The sequence below is a fragment of the Molothrus aeneus genome, chromosome 12 (genome assembly GCF_037042795.1).
Source record: "Molothrus aeneus isolate 106 chromosome 12, BPBGC_Maene_1.0, whole genome shotgun sequence".
Taxonomy (NCBI): domain Eukaryota; kingdom Metazoa; phylum Chordata; class Aves; order Passeriformes; family Icteridae; genus Molothrus; species Molothrus aeneus.
Window position 1 is genome coordinate 667,338 of NC_089657.1, and position 12,019 is coordinate 679,356.

The window sequence follows — 12,019 nt, forward strand, 5'->3', positions numbered from 1 at the left end:
GACTGGTTTAATGGATCAGTATAAATCTTACCAGTGAGAGTAGCTCAATAACCTTTCCTTTTGTGACTTGGAGCTCCAGTCCATTTCTCACATGAAGCTGGATCAGTGGGGCTGTGGAGCCCAGTCTGGGCTGGCTGGGGGGAACCAGAGCAGGGTCTGCGTGGGGAAGGCTCCCTGCTGGCTGCTCTGATGGGACAGACCCCTGGGGCAGCAGGCAGTGGGCAGTGTGGTGTCCAGGGCTCGGTACCTGGGCTGGGGCTGTCCCTGGGGCTGCCGATGCCCTGAGCTGAGGGGACACTGCTTGTCTGGAGAGTGTCCCAGGGCACGAGCCTCATTCAGTCAGAGCAGCACTGCTCTCTGTCCTGCTGGTGCTGGAACAGGACAGGTCTTCTGTCTCCCCCTCCTTCTCCATCTGCTTTGTCTCCCCTTGGCTGTCCCCAGAACCAAATCCACAGTCCAGGGCTTGAAGGAATCAGCATGTTTGAAAGATCAAGTATGTTCTAACTTGACTTTGAGCCTTGGGTAGTTTGATGAAAATTAGGCCTTAAATCTTCTCAGCATTTCACAAAGTGCAAACCCATTTCTTAAGTCAGGCCTGGAGGGGAAGAAAATGGTAATGTTGGTGGCACTTAGAGTGAAAGCTGTGCTCCAAGGTCAGCTTGAGCAGGGAATGGGAATCATTCAGGCAGACTGAGCCTGATCCCGTTTTGCTCTGCTCAGCATTGGGTGTGTGCATGCTGTGGGGGGTGTTTGCAGGGAATGGGAATCATTCAGGCAGACTGAGCCTGATCCCGTTTGTGCTCTGCTCAGCATTGGGGGTGTGCATGCTGTGGGGGGTGTTTGCAGGGAATGGGGATCATTCAGGCAGACAGCACTAATCCCGTTTTGCTCTGCTCAGCATTGGGTGTGTGCCCCCTAGGTGGGATGTTTGCAGGGAATGGGGATCATTCAGGCAGACTGAGCACTAATCCCGTTTTGCTCTGCTCAGCATTGGGGGTGTGCCCCCTAGGTGGGATGTTTGCAGGGAATGGGGATCATTGAGGCAGACTGAGCCTGATCCCGTTTCGCTCTGCTCAGCATTGGGTGTGTGCATGCTGTGGGGGGTGTTTGCAGGGAATGGGGATCATTCAGGCAGACTGAGCACTAATCCCGTTTTGCTCTGCTCAGCATTGGGTGTGTGCATGCTGTGGGGGGTGTTTGCAGGGAATGGGAATCATTCAGGCAGACTGAGCCTGATCCCGTTTTGCTCTGCTCAGCATTGGGTGTGTGCATGCTGTAGGGGGTGTTTGCAGGGATGGGGATCATTCAGGCAGACTGAGCCTGATCCCGTTTTGCTCTGCTCAGCATTGGGGGTGTGCATGCTGTGGGGGTGTGTGGGAATGCAGCTCCCTCCCTGTGCAGAGGTGGGCTCTCAGTGGCACTGGGGCTGTCTGTGGGTGTTTCTGTGGGTGCAGGGAGAGGAGCAGGCTCCAGTGGCTGTGCAGTGCCCTGGTGAGGGCACACCCTGACCCCAGCGGGGCAGGAGCTTGGGGGCATTGCTGTGAGCACTTTTCTGTTCCCTCACCTGTCTGTGCTCTGGGGCAGAACTCGTGGCTCTGGCCAGGCCAGGAGAAAAAGATGAGGAGCAGTATTTGCATGAGCTGACCTTAATGAAGACTTCTCTTACCAGTTGCAGTGAGGCCAGTACCTTTAAAAATAACAGGCGAAGTTTTGTGTGAAGCGTAAAGAATTGATTTCATTGCCCTCTACTAAAGAGATTATTTTGAGAAAATTTGTCAGTTTCTGCATCACCGTGTTAAATAGAAAAGTAGTAGTCCTTGCTGAAAAGAATCTCTGTTTTTCTTCATACATAGGGAAGAAAAATGTCTTTACCTTTATGTCTTTATCTCTGTTTCCTAGTCAGGGGGACAGGTAGTGAGTCAGAGGAATAAACACATCGACTCTGGGTGCTGGAGAGAGCAGGTGCTGTCATTGCTGATACAGTGATTGAGCAGGAATGCAGGAGGAATTTCAAAGAGATACATTGCTTTTAGTGCAGTTGGGACTGTTCTGTGTGAGTTCTTGCTAGGAAAATTCACAGCTCCGTCTCTTCCTTGGAATTTATTTATGTGGAAGCCTTAGATTCCCAACAACTCTGCTTCATTGCTGCTTCAGCAAGAGAGAAGTAAACAGACTGTAAAATGGGAACCAGGAGCCTGATGAAGGACACTTAGTTTTTGTGGGTGTTACAGATCTGAAGGAAAAAAGTGGGAAGCTGTTTATGCTGTTGTTGAAGCAGGGGGAGGATGTTTAGAAACCATCCATCTTAGTTAAACAGGTGATTTTTACCTCCCTGCCCTGACCCGTCTCAGCGACTGAGGAGGATGGGGCTGGCAGGAGGGTTTGGGTAGTGGCTGTTCTGACACCTGCTTGATTCATCTCTCAGCCTTCAAAGGGAAGGACACTGCTCTGCTCATAAACTGAGCATTGTCAGCTGTGCTGCAGTTACTGCTTTGTGCCAGGAAGGTAAAATTCTGTCAGCTCAGAGCTCGTAGCAGTCTGTTAAGTTCTTAGAGTATCACAGATAATGCTGAGACCGTACCCAATATGCAGAGGTTTTTGAACACGAGGTTTGCCATAGGATCAGCTCCCAGGTGAGCTGGCCAGGCTGGGGCTGGCAGAGGCTGGACCCTTCCATCACTATGTGCTTTCTCTGGGCTTGCTGGATGATGGATGAGCTTCTAGTTGAGTCATGCGTGTCTGAATCTCTCCAATCACACCTGTCAGAGTTTCTGTGATTACTGAGAAGTTTGAGTGCTTCACTCTGGTGCTGAGGGAGGGAGGGAGGCAGGTGACGATGTTCTGTCCTAGAGCCCAGGGCTGTGCCAGGAGCGTCTGCTGTGCCCTGGCCCTTCTGTCCCTGGGGTGTGGGACTGTGAGATGTTGTCACCCAGCTGCTCATGAGCCCAAAAAACCACATTCTGGGAGAAGCCAGGGTGTCCCTCCTCTTTTGCCCTCAGTCCTAGGATTTTCACAGCCCAAAGAGAGCGTGTGTTGGCACACAGGTTTTCGGGTTCCTCCCACATGCAGTGTGCTAGCCGTGTGCTTTCTCCTGGGTGCTCCTAGGCAGCAGCTGCTGCAGTTGGTGTTGGAGGCTCCCCCGGTTCCATCCCCCCCGGCCCACAGCCACTGGAGTCCTGGTTCTCAGCCGGAGTCTGAGCAGGTGCCAGGCATTGACAGCTCCCTGAGCAAGGACAAAGTCTGCACCTCCACGAAGGCAGGTGGCCTGGCATGGACTGGTGAGAAGAGTCTCAAAACTGAGGAACACCATGGCCTACACAGCACTTCTGCAGAGCTTGGTGGTAAAGACAGCAAAGGGATTTCACAAGAGATTCCTGGGTGCACCCAAAGTCATGAAAAGCCTTCTACATCTGTGCTCAAAGGAGACAAGAAAGGTGAGGTGTTTGATTTCTGGTTGTGTCCTGCTCTCTCCCCCACGTGTGGCTGGCTGCATGTGTTAGAGCACTCATCCCATTTCTCCTGTGGTTCTGCTCTGTGCTGGCACGTCCAGCTCCTTCCCCTTTAACTGGCCCGTGTGCCTTCACAGCACTGCTCGTGTGGGACAGCTCTGCTCCAAGTGTGTTTTCACAAAAAGCTTCAGCTGCTGCCAAGGAGTTAAATGGAATTCAGTGCTTATGGATTCCTTTGCTTTGAGTAACAACACGGAAAAACAATAGTTGTGCAACAGTCTTAGTAAAAATGAAGTAATTTCTCTTCTCCTTCCCCCTAATGACTAGACAGACACTGGCATTTATTCTGCTCTTGTATCCTTGAGCAGGTTATTTTATAATGTGTTTGTTATTTGAGGGGTGAACCTGAACTCAAAATGAGCATGGCAGCAGTTCTGTTAATATTTTTTTTGTTTCCACACTCTCGAAAAGAGTCATCTGCTTTATTCTTTGTAATTCTAGAGAGTTAAGGTGAATTTACTTTGAAGCACAAAAAAGCTCATTTATACCAATCAACCACAATAAAGTGGCAGAATCCTCTTAGTTCTGATGTGCTGGCAGCCATCCTATTGGCCTAGCTAAAAGCCTAAATTAAAACAAAACACTATGTAGGAGTACACCCCTGGTTCTTATTAGTTCAAATTTAGCTGCTGTTTTGTGTAATGATTTATTCATCTGGAACTCTGAAGTTCATATGTATTCATTAGCTGGATGGATCCTGCTGAAAGAGGTGCCACAGCCAGGAAGGGAGCCAGGGGAAACCTGTCATGGTTTTACATCAGACCTGCTTGTGTTGATAAGTTAAACTCACGTGAAATTTTACTGTGTGTTTATTTTTGAGCAATTAAAACTTTCACTTGCTTCCCATTCTATGATCTTTTTGAATCTTTGAGCGTGCAGCACATGGAAATTATTTCCACAGATGCAAAGTAGTTGGTCAGACAGTATTTGTGAAACACCTGAAGTGAGAGGGTTTAGTGTTATTTGTTCCTGTTCTGAGACCTCAGATGTAACTTCCAGCACAGTAACAGCTCAGGGCTAGTGTGCTTTGTTACTGCCCCAACTGTTAGTTTTGTTTTAGAGGAAAACATTCGCTCTTTGCTGTTACATCCACACTAGTAAATTCCTTCTCCCTTGCTTTCAGTGGAATGTCCTGTTTGTGAGGTTGCTATTCTGGAGCAATACATAAACAAACATCTGGACAGCTGCTTGACCAGAGGGGAGAAGAAGGACAGCCTGCGAAGGTAAGGAGCAGCTCTGAGAGCTCCAAACGTGTGTGGCTGCTTTGAGCACTGCTGGACTGAGAGCTGTGTGCTGCTGGGGTGTGTTACTGGTGGTTTGTGTTTGTTTCTGGCTTCCCTGCTGTGTGGAGCGCTCTGAAATCACTGTGGGCATTGTCCCCCCTTGAGAAAGAGTGTGGATTGCCAGCTCAGTCACTCTTTGGCTTTTAGTGGCAGGAAAACAGTGGCCAATTCTTTAAAAGGTTCATCACAGGGAGAGCTTAGTCTGTGTGTTGTTCTTGTCACCTTTCTGCTCCCTGGCATTAAAATTCCCCTCAGATAACACTGGTTCCCATTTTTCATTTGCTGAAGGAATTGCTTCCTTCCGTTCAGGTGTGCCAAGAGACATTTTCTTCAATAGCTGTCAAGTTAAAGAATAAAAATTTCACCTTTCTCCCCTCTCTGTGGGGCTGTTGAGGTTTCCTGAAGATCTCGATTTCCATAAGATTAATTCATTCCTTTGGCTTTGTGCCCCTGCCCCAGCATTGGTCATGGTCACCACATTCACATCAGAAGTGGAGTTTCAGTTTGTTTTACTTACAGCAGAAATTTAGGCTGTTATTATTTCTGACTGATCAGACTGAAGTTTAGGCTGTTGTTATTTCTGACTGATCAGACTGAAGAACTGGGAGGATTTGTACTTCAATGCTTGTTTTCCCAATTCCCCTGAAACTTGAATTAGAAAGTAATTTTATGTTAAAGCTCTTGTTTTGCCCAGTCATGCCTAGGGCACAATCTGTAAGCTAAAGGACTTTCAAGATAAAAAAATGGTAAATGAATATTGAAATCTGATGTTACACTTAATTTCCATTTGGAGTGGTTGAGTGCTTTCTCTGTTCTTAATAAATGGACAAATAAGCCAGATCTGTCCTTGGTGTCACGCCCATGTCCCTAACAGGATTTAAGGTTCTGCTTATTTAATCTCTAGGCTGCTTGGGCCTTCAGCAGGAGTCAGAGCAGACACTGCCCTGGGGCTGGCCCTGGGCAGAGCCTGCTGGGCGCTGTTTGGTGCTGGAAGCAGCACATCCCCCGTGCCTCCCTGAGGAGTGTGAGCTCTGTTTGTTCTCAACCCAGGCTGTGTTGACAGCTGAGCAGTTCCAGAATGAGCTGCTCAGTCAGCCCCCAAAGCTCCACAGGGGTAATTCCAACATGTGAATGCGTTTCCAGGGAACACTGTGTTTCTCAAGCATGGGGAAACCCAACCAACATTAGGATTTAAACCTGTTGTGAGGTGTTTTCCTGTGGCTGGCTGCTGGAAAGCTGTCAGCACACTTTAGGTCATGCTGCTGGTGAGCTGGAATACACAACAAGCTTCTGTAGGACTTTCAAAAGATTTACCTTAATTATTCAGTGAAATTTTTTATATTTCCCAAAAGAATCTGAAAAAAGCTTCCCTGAAGAGTGTATTGTGGTAATCCATCTTCTGTTTACCAGCCATGCTACAGGCCTGGATGAGAGTAAATGAATTATTGACAGTTTTTGTGTAAAACTTTTTTTTTAACCTTGAAATTTTCAATGTGCTAAGTTGAAAGTGCTGAATAGTTTTCAAATAAATCTATCATTTTCACAGTGGAAAGCTGTTAGCTGCTCTCTAATCCAGAGTAATGCAGCTGAGCTTTATTTTGCTGCAGAAAGAAAAATGTCTAATTAAATGCTGTTCCTCTGTGAATTACTGCAGTTGCAGAAGATGAGTAAGGCTGCGGATGGGTTTTGGCCCCTTTGTTTTTCCTGGTTTGAGAGTATCTCACCAGGAGGTGTAGGGCAGCCTGAGCTAATTTGACAGGAGGAAATGCTCTGCTAATTTTAGGTGACAAAAGTTGTGCTAGGACTTGAATTTTCTCTGGCAGTTTCCTGTAATTAAGATGTTTTCCCCAGCTGTGCCAGGAATGTTGGGTCCTGACAGAAAGCAGTGGAAAGCAGTAAGTTTTGGATTTAGATGTTATTCCTCTGGGAGCGCTGTTACTTATCTTTAATGTCTCTGTATCACCAAACCACCCTTCTGCTAGCTGAGAGCTGCTGCCTTCAGGTACATGACTATTTTTCTCAAAGACATTTTTCCAGAAAGCTGGAAAATCTCCTAATTTGAGTTTTGGCTTGATGTTTTAATACTTTTAATATTTCTCCAGCTGATTCAAGTAAGCCATGGCCAGCACTGGGGTGGAAAACCCAATGTGTATGTTCTTTCATGTGTATGTTATCCTGAGTGGATGAGGTACCCTTAAGTAATTGCAAATAGTTTGATTTTCATAGGAGTATTAATTAAATAAGGTCTCTCCTGTTTTCCTTTGGCAGTTCTGACCACAAAAGGAAGCTGATGTCCAAAGTTGTTTATAACCTGCTGTCGGATCGGGATCTGAGGAAGAAGCTCAAGGAGCACGGTCTGTCCACCTCTGGGAGCCGCCAGCAGCTCATCAAGAGACACCAGGAGTTTGTGCACATGTACAATGCTCAGTGTGATTCCCTGAACCCCAAATCTGGTGAGTGAGAGGCTGCAGGGAGGCTGCTGCCATCCCAAACCAGCAGTCTGCATTTCCCCTTCTGCTGGCTCTCAGGGTAGGCTGAACACTGGGAGAACTGGAGCTGGAAGGATTTGTGTTGGGAAGTCCAGATCAGTGCAGAATGCTGCTTTAACCTGCTGGGGGTGCTTGGGCTGAGCCCACACTCAGTGCTGCTGGTGGATGGAGTGGCACCCAGCCTGTGCCTCGCTCACCCAGAGGGCAGCAAGAGTGCTGGGGTGTGTGGTGTGCACTCCAGCTGCTCTCCCCAGTAATGCCAAACCCCTCCTGTGTTCAGAGCCTGTGGCCAGTAATGCCAAACCCCTCCTGTGTTCAGAGCCTGTGGCCAGTAATGCCAAACCCCTCCTGTGTTCAGAGCCTGTGGCCAGTAATGCCAAACCCCTCCTGTGTTCAGAACCTGTGCACAAAGGGTGAATTATTAAAGCCACACTTAAGATGCAGATGTGCATTTTGGGTGGTAGCAGGGAGCCTGAGGTCGCTGTGGAACACCAATAGCTGAGCTTCTGAGGAAGCACAGGTGCCAAATTCCTGGAGTGTGCTTAAACCAGTTTGGAACAGGTTTTATTCTTTCACAGCTTAATGAGCTTTTGTTCTGCCTGCTTCACTGTCTGGTGAAGTGTTTGTTTTAATAACTGCCCACAGCTGCTTGGCAGTTCTGTGGGGATGATGAAATGCAGAAAGAGATTTGTAGAAGTAAATGTCAAAGTAAACTGTGCAGGGTTCTGCATAGCTGTGGCTCTAGTTAAATGTTACAGTTATGTTGTTTATAGGCTTTGGATGTGTCTGACACTTGGTGAAGTTGGTTGTAATTCCTCTGTGAGCTTTCCCCTTGAGTCTGCACATGGTTCTGTTGCCCTGGAAGGTGGTTTGGGGGACAAAGTAAGATAAACAGTAGATGCCATTATTGTGCTTCCATTGAAACATCCAATGTGAAATGGAAAATCTCTCTGAATGGCAGCCTGTGTGCCACAAGCACTGTTGTGTGCAGGAGGGAAGGTTGGTAGGATGTGGAAAGTCAGCACGTTTGCCTGGGATTGGAGCCTGAGCTTTCCCTCTTGGAGGGCTAATGCTGTTTGTGTTTTAAATGCAGGGTAGTTTGAGTCTGTGTTATTACAGCTTTTTATTACCCAGCTCCTGTTTCAGTGATCTTTCTTGTATTTCCAAACAGTTGCAGAGGTTGTTAAAGAGCTGGAAAAGAATGAGAAGATTCGGGTTCAGCTAGAGTGTAATAAACCTGGTGAAAATGTAAGTGACTGCTCTTGGTTCCCACAGAGGGGTGGCCAGCAGAAACTGCAGAGAGGGCACTGGGAGTGTCTGCCTATTGCTTTATTGTGGGAATTCCCAGCTTGCATATTAGAATTCACATTCAGCATCCTGTAGTGAACCTGATTTTCTCACACCACACATTTGTCGTGGGCAGTCCTGGGTGCACTGCTGAGCTTTACGCCCAAACCCTTTAAGTAGGAGCCATTTTTGACTGCAGTAAACATTCTTGAGTTAAGTTCTCCTTGGCCATGCTGGAAGATTTTGACCCTTCATGGCAGTGTGGGGAATATTTTGCTTCCTAGAATTCTCTAGGATTTAGCTAGCAAATTCCATGCTTCCGTATCAGCGAGGGCGCCTGTTCTCTTCCCATGACATCTGATACTGTGGTGACTTTTGAAGCCTGTTTGCTGCACAGTGGTAGGAATATGTATGTTTATATAATATGCTGAGTGTTACATGGGCTGGCTTGGTCCTGGTGACTCGGTGGAAGCAGGGCAGGACACTGTGGACATGTTCTGGAAATGTGGATTAATGTGATGAGGTACTGAAAGCTGGGGGGGAAAACAAACAGTTGCTTCTTCCAGTTTTACGTCTGTAATTTCAAAGTCTGCAGCTTTAACATCTTTTTATTTATGTTAAAAACATTTGTGTGATTTCTGTAGAGCTTGACCTTCACAAAGGACCAGACAGAGGAAGAAATAGATGAGATCCACACTGAATATCGTAAGTAACATGCGAATTTCACCTCAATTTGCTTTTAAATCTACCTTTTTTTCCTTTGAGCTGAAATGCACACACTGATTGCCTCCAAAGGCTTCTCTATTTATGCACTTTGTTCTTTCTTAGCGTGCTGCCATGTTTGCTGGCCATGGAAGCAGCAGAGCAGGGTGTGGGATGTGCAGTTGTGTGGTCACTGCTCTGGAAGGCCTTCCTGCTCCTGGTTTTATTTTCTTGGCCTGTTGTACACATTTAGAACAAAATATATTAAATACTGTCTTAATTTTTCAAAGACAGGTATTTGATTGCGTTGGGATTGCTAAGAGGGCATGGCTACAAGACTAATCACTTGGAGATCTTGATAGTCTCAAGCAGGTTAACTGAAAATTGAGAAGTTAAAAAAAGTAGGAAAAAGGGGAAGATAGAAAAGTATTTTAATGGGAAGATATGGTTTTAAAATTAATAAAAAATACTGACCAAAGAGGCAAATGGTAAGTGGTGTCAGGTAATTATTTCTCATAATAAGGAAGAAATCATAAGCATGAAAAAAGAACTGTATGTTAAAATTCAAAAACAGTTTGAGATTAAAGAATTCTTATCAAATGCCATTATTTCACCATAAAACAGATGGACTTTAAAGCTTTAAAAAGCTTTGTTGCACAATGCTTTTGTTTTCTTTTATTTTACAGCATTTGCACCCAGACCCTAATTCCCGGCTGAATGAATTAATGAACTGTGGTGTAAATTCTGAATAAAAACCTTCAGATATATTTTTGTTCTGCTTTTCCATATGAAAAAAACACACTGGGGCTGTGAACAGCCTTGGGGAAAGGCAGGACAAACTGTTTGGGAGAAAACACTTTTTTTCTGCTTCTTTGCATTTCCCCAGGCTCTAGGCAACTTGCACATTGCACTGTTGGCTTTTTTTTTTTTTGCTGTTTGTGAAATAGCAATTAATACTTTGGCTTGATGAACCTGAGGATGGGAGCTCTGCCTGGCACTTAGAGCCACTGTCATTTCCTTCTGCCCCACAGGACTCAAAGACACCCTCAGCCCACTCTGCTTTTTTTGTGGTCTCTATTTAAAGAGTTAAAAGTCTACAGGAAAGGAAATACATCTGTGGAAAAAAAAAATTTGGTTGCCTTTTCTGCTATAAATCTTTTCATTTGCCATGTTCTTTGGAGGTCTGCTGCTTTGTCTCGTGTTTTAAATATTTGTTGTTCTGTCTGGGGCTGGTTTATGTTGCTGCAGTTTGGTGGGATGTGCTTGGGGTGTTGTTTCAGCACCACAGTGATTTACAGCGTAGCTGAGCAGTGCTTGTGTGCCAGGACATTTCTTTTCAGAAAGCTTTGTAGTTCTGCCATGAGCCAGCACAACAAAAGATAGTAATGCTGGAAAAACTGAAGTGCCAGAGGAATTCCGTAATGAGAGCGCAGCCACTCAGACACGACATCTGGGACAGAACTTGCTTTTTATTAACAGAATTTTTGGCCTTATGTGGTGTTTTCAGCTACTCAGGGAAAGGGAGTCTCTGTCAGATCTGTTTCCTTCTGTGGGGCAGAACTTGGTGTTTTATAGTTGAATACATCAAAGACTTTCTTCACTGGAAGGGTGGTCAGCCATTGGAATGGGCTCCTCAGGGAGGTGACACAGTGCTTGGCAGTCCTTTCTGAGGAGAAATCCCTGCTGATGTCCAGCCTGAGGCTGTTCCCTGGGGGCAGAGCCTGAGCCACACCTGGCTGTCCCTCCCTGCCTGGCCAGGCTGAGGTGACCCACAGCATCCTACTGAGGACACCGGGCATTTTCCCAGCCTCTCAGTAAAGCATTTGCACTGCCAAGCTTAAACAATTCCATTGCTTTGGCTGAGCACCAGAGGAGTGCTTAAAACGTGATTGAAAGTGCAGAGAGTATTTGGAGTGTTAACTTACTTAAAGGATCTGAATCCCAGCAGTGTAATGGGCATGACACAGAGCCTGAATCGTTCATCTGTGCTGTGCTCTGGGCTGTGGGCAGCTCTGTAACAGCACAGACACGGATTTGGATCCTTAATAGAATGTGGAACATATCACAGTGATGGGTTGGTTTTCCTCTGCTGTAACAAAAATGCTTTTAATTCAGTTTTTGGTGTCCATTTCTGTTCACATCCTTGCGGTGTTTGTGCCATACCTTAGTCCTGTGGCAGTGGTCACTGATGCTCTGTACCTTTCAGGAAACAAACACAGAAGTGAATTCAAGTTCTTGGTGGATCAAGTAAATAAACGGTGGAAGAAAATGGGTGAGAGGAAAGCAGAAAGTGCTCAAAACAAAGAGGAAGTTGCTGTCGAAGAGCTGCCAGCAGCTGCAGGTCAGTCACATTTCATATTGTCCCCTCTTGGACCACACTAAGAAGTGATGGATTCCCAAAGAAATGGTCTTTCATTTGTTGTTGTTCTTTTAGACCCTTTAAGGGATAAAAAGCCCAACCAGCATAAAGATCAAACAGACCCTAGAGTGATTTACTGCTATTGATTTTAGTGTGGAACATAGGCATGACCCATAATAGATACATTAGTTTGGTTTCTGTGTGCTGGGTGTGGATGTGCTTTATCTGGGGCACGTTCAGTGGGCTGAAAGGGGCTGTCAGGTTCTGGCTCAGGTGTGCTGAGGGTGGCGCCATGACCACTCTGGAATGAAGGTGAGGATGGGTGCTGCTTGCTGCCTTTCAGCCTTCCAGGATCATTACTGTGAGAGGGGGGTGGTAACTGGGAGCTGC

At 46.3% G+C, this 12,019-nt stretch overlaps 1 protein-coding gene across 2 annotated transcripts in view; it reads left to right on the forward strand.

Annotated features, from left to right (window-relative positions):
* RAD18 (RAD18 E3 ubiquitin protein ligase) overlaps positions 1 to 12,019 on the forward strand; it is a 29,264-nt gene that overhangs the window by 4,725 nt on the left and 12,520 nt on the right. For both annotated transcript variants that reach the window (XM_066558323.1, XM_066558325.1), the window contains exons 5-10: positions 3,106 to 3,434; positions 4,633 to 4,732; positions 7,061 to 7,245; positions 8,453 to 8,529; positions 9,213 to 9,273; positions 11,477 to 11,611. In XM_066558323.1, coding sequence (XP_066414420.1) covers positions 3,106 to 3,434; positions 4,633 to 4,732; positions 7,061 to 7,245; positions 8,453 to 8,529; positions 9,213 to 9,273; positions 11,477 to 11,611 — 887 coding nt within the window. The remainder of the gene's footprint in view (positions 1 to 3,105; positions 3,435 to 4,632; positions 4,733 to 7,060; positions 7,246 to 8,452; positions 8,530 to 9,212; positions 9,274 to 11,476; positions 11,612 to 12,019) is intronic.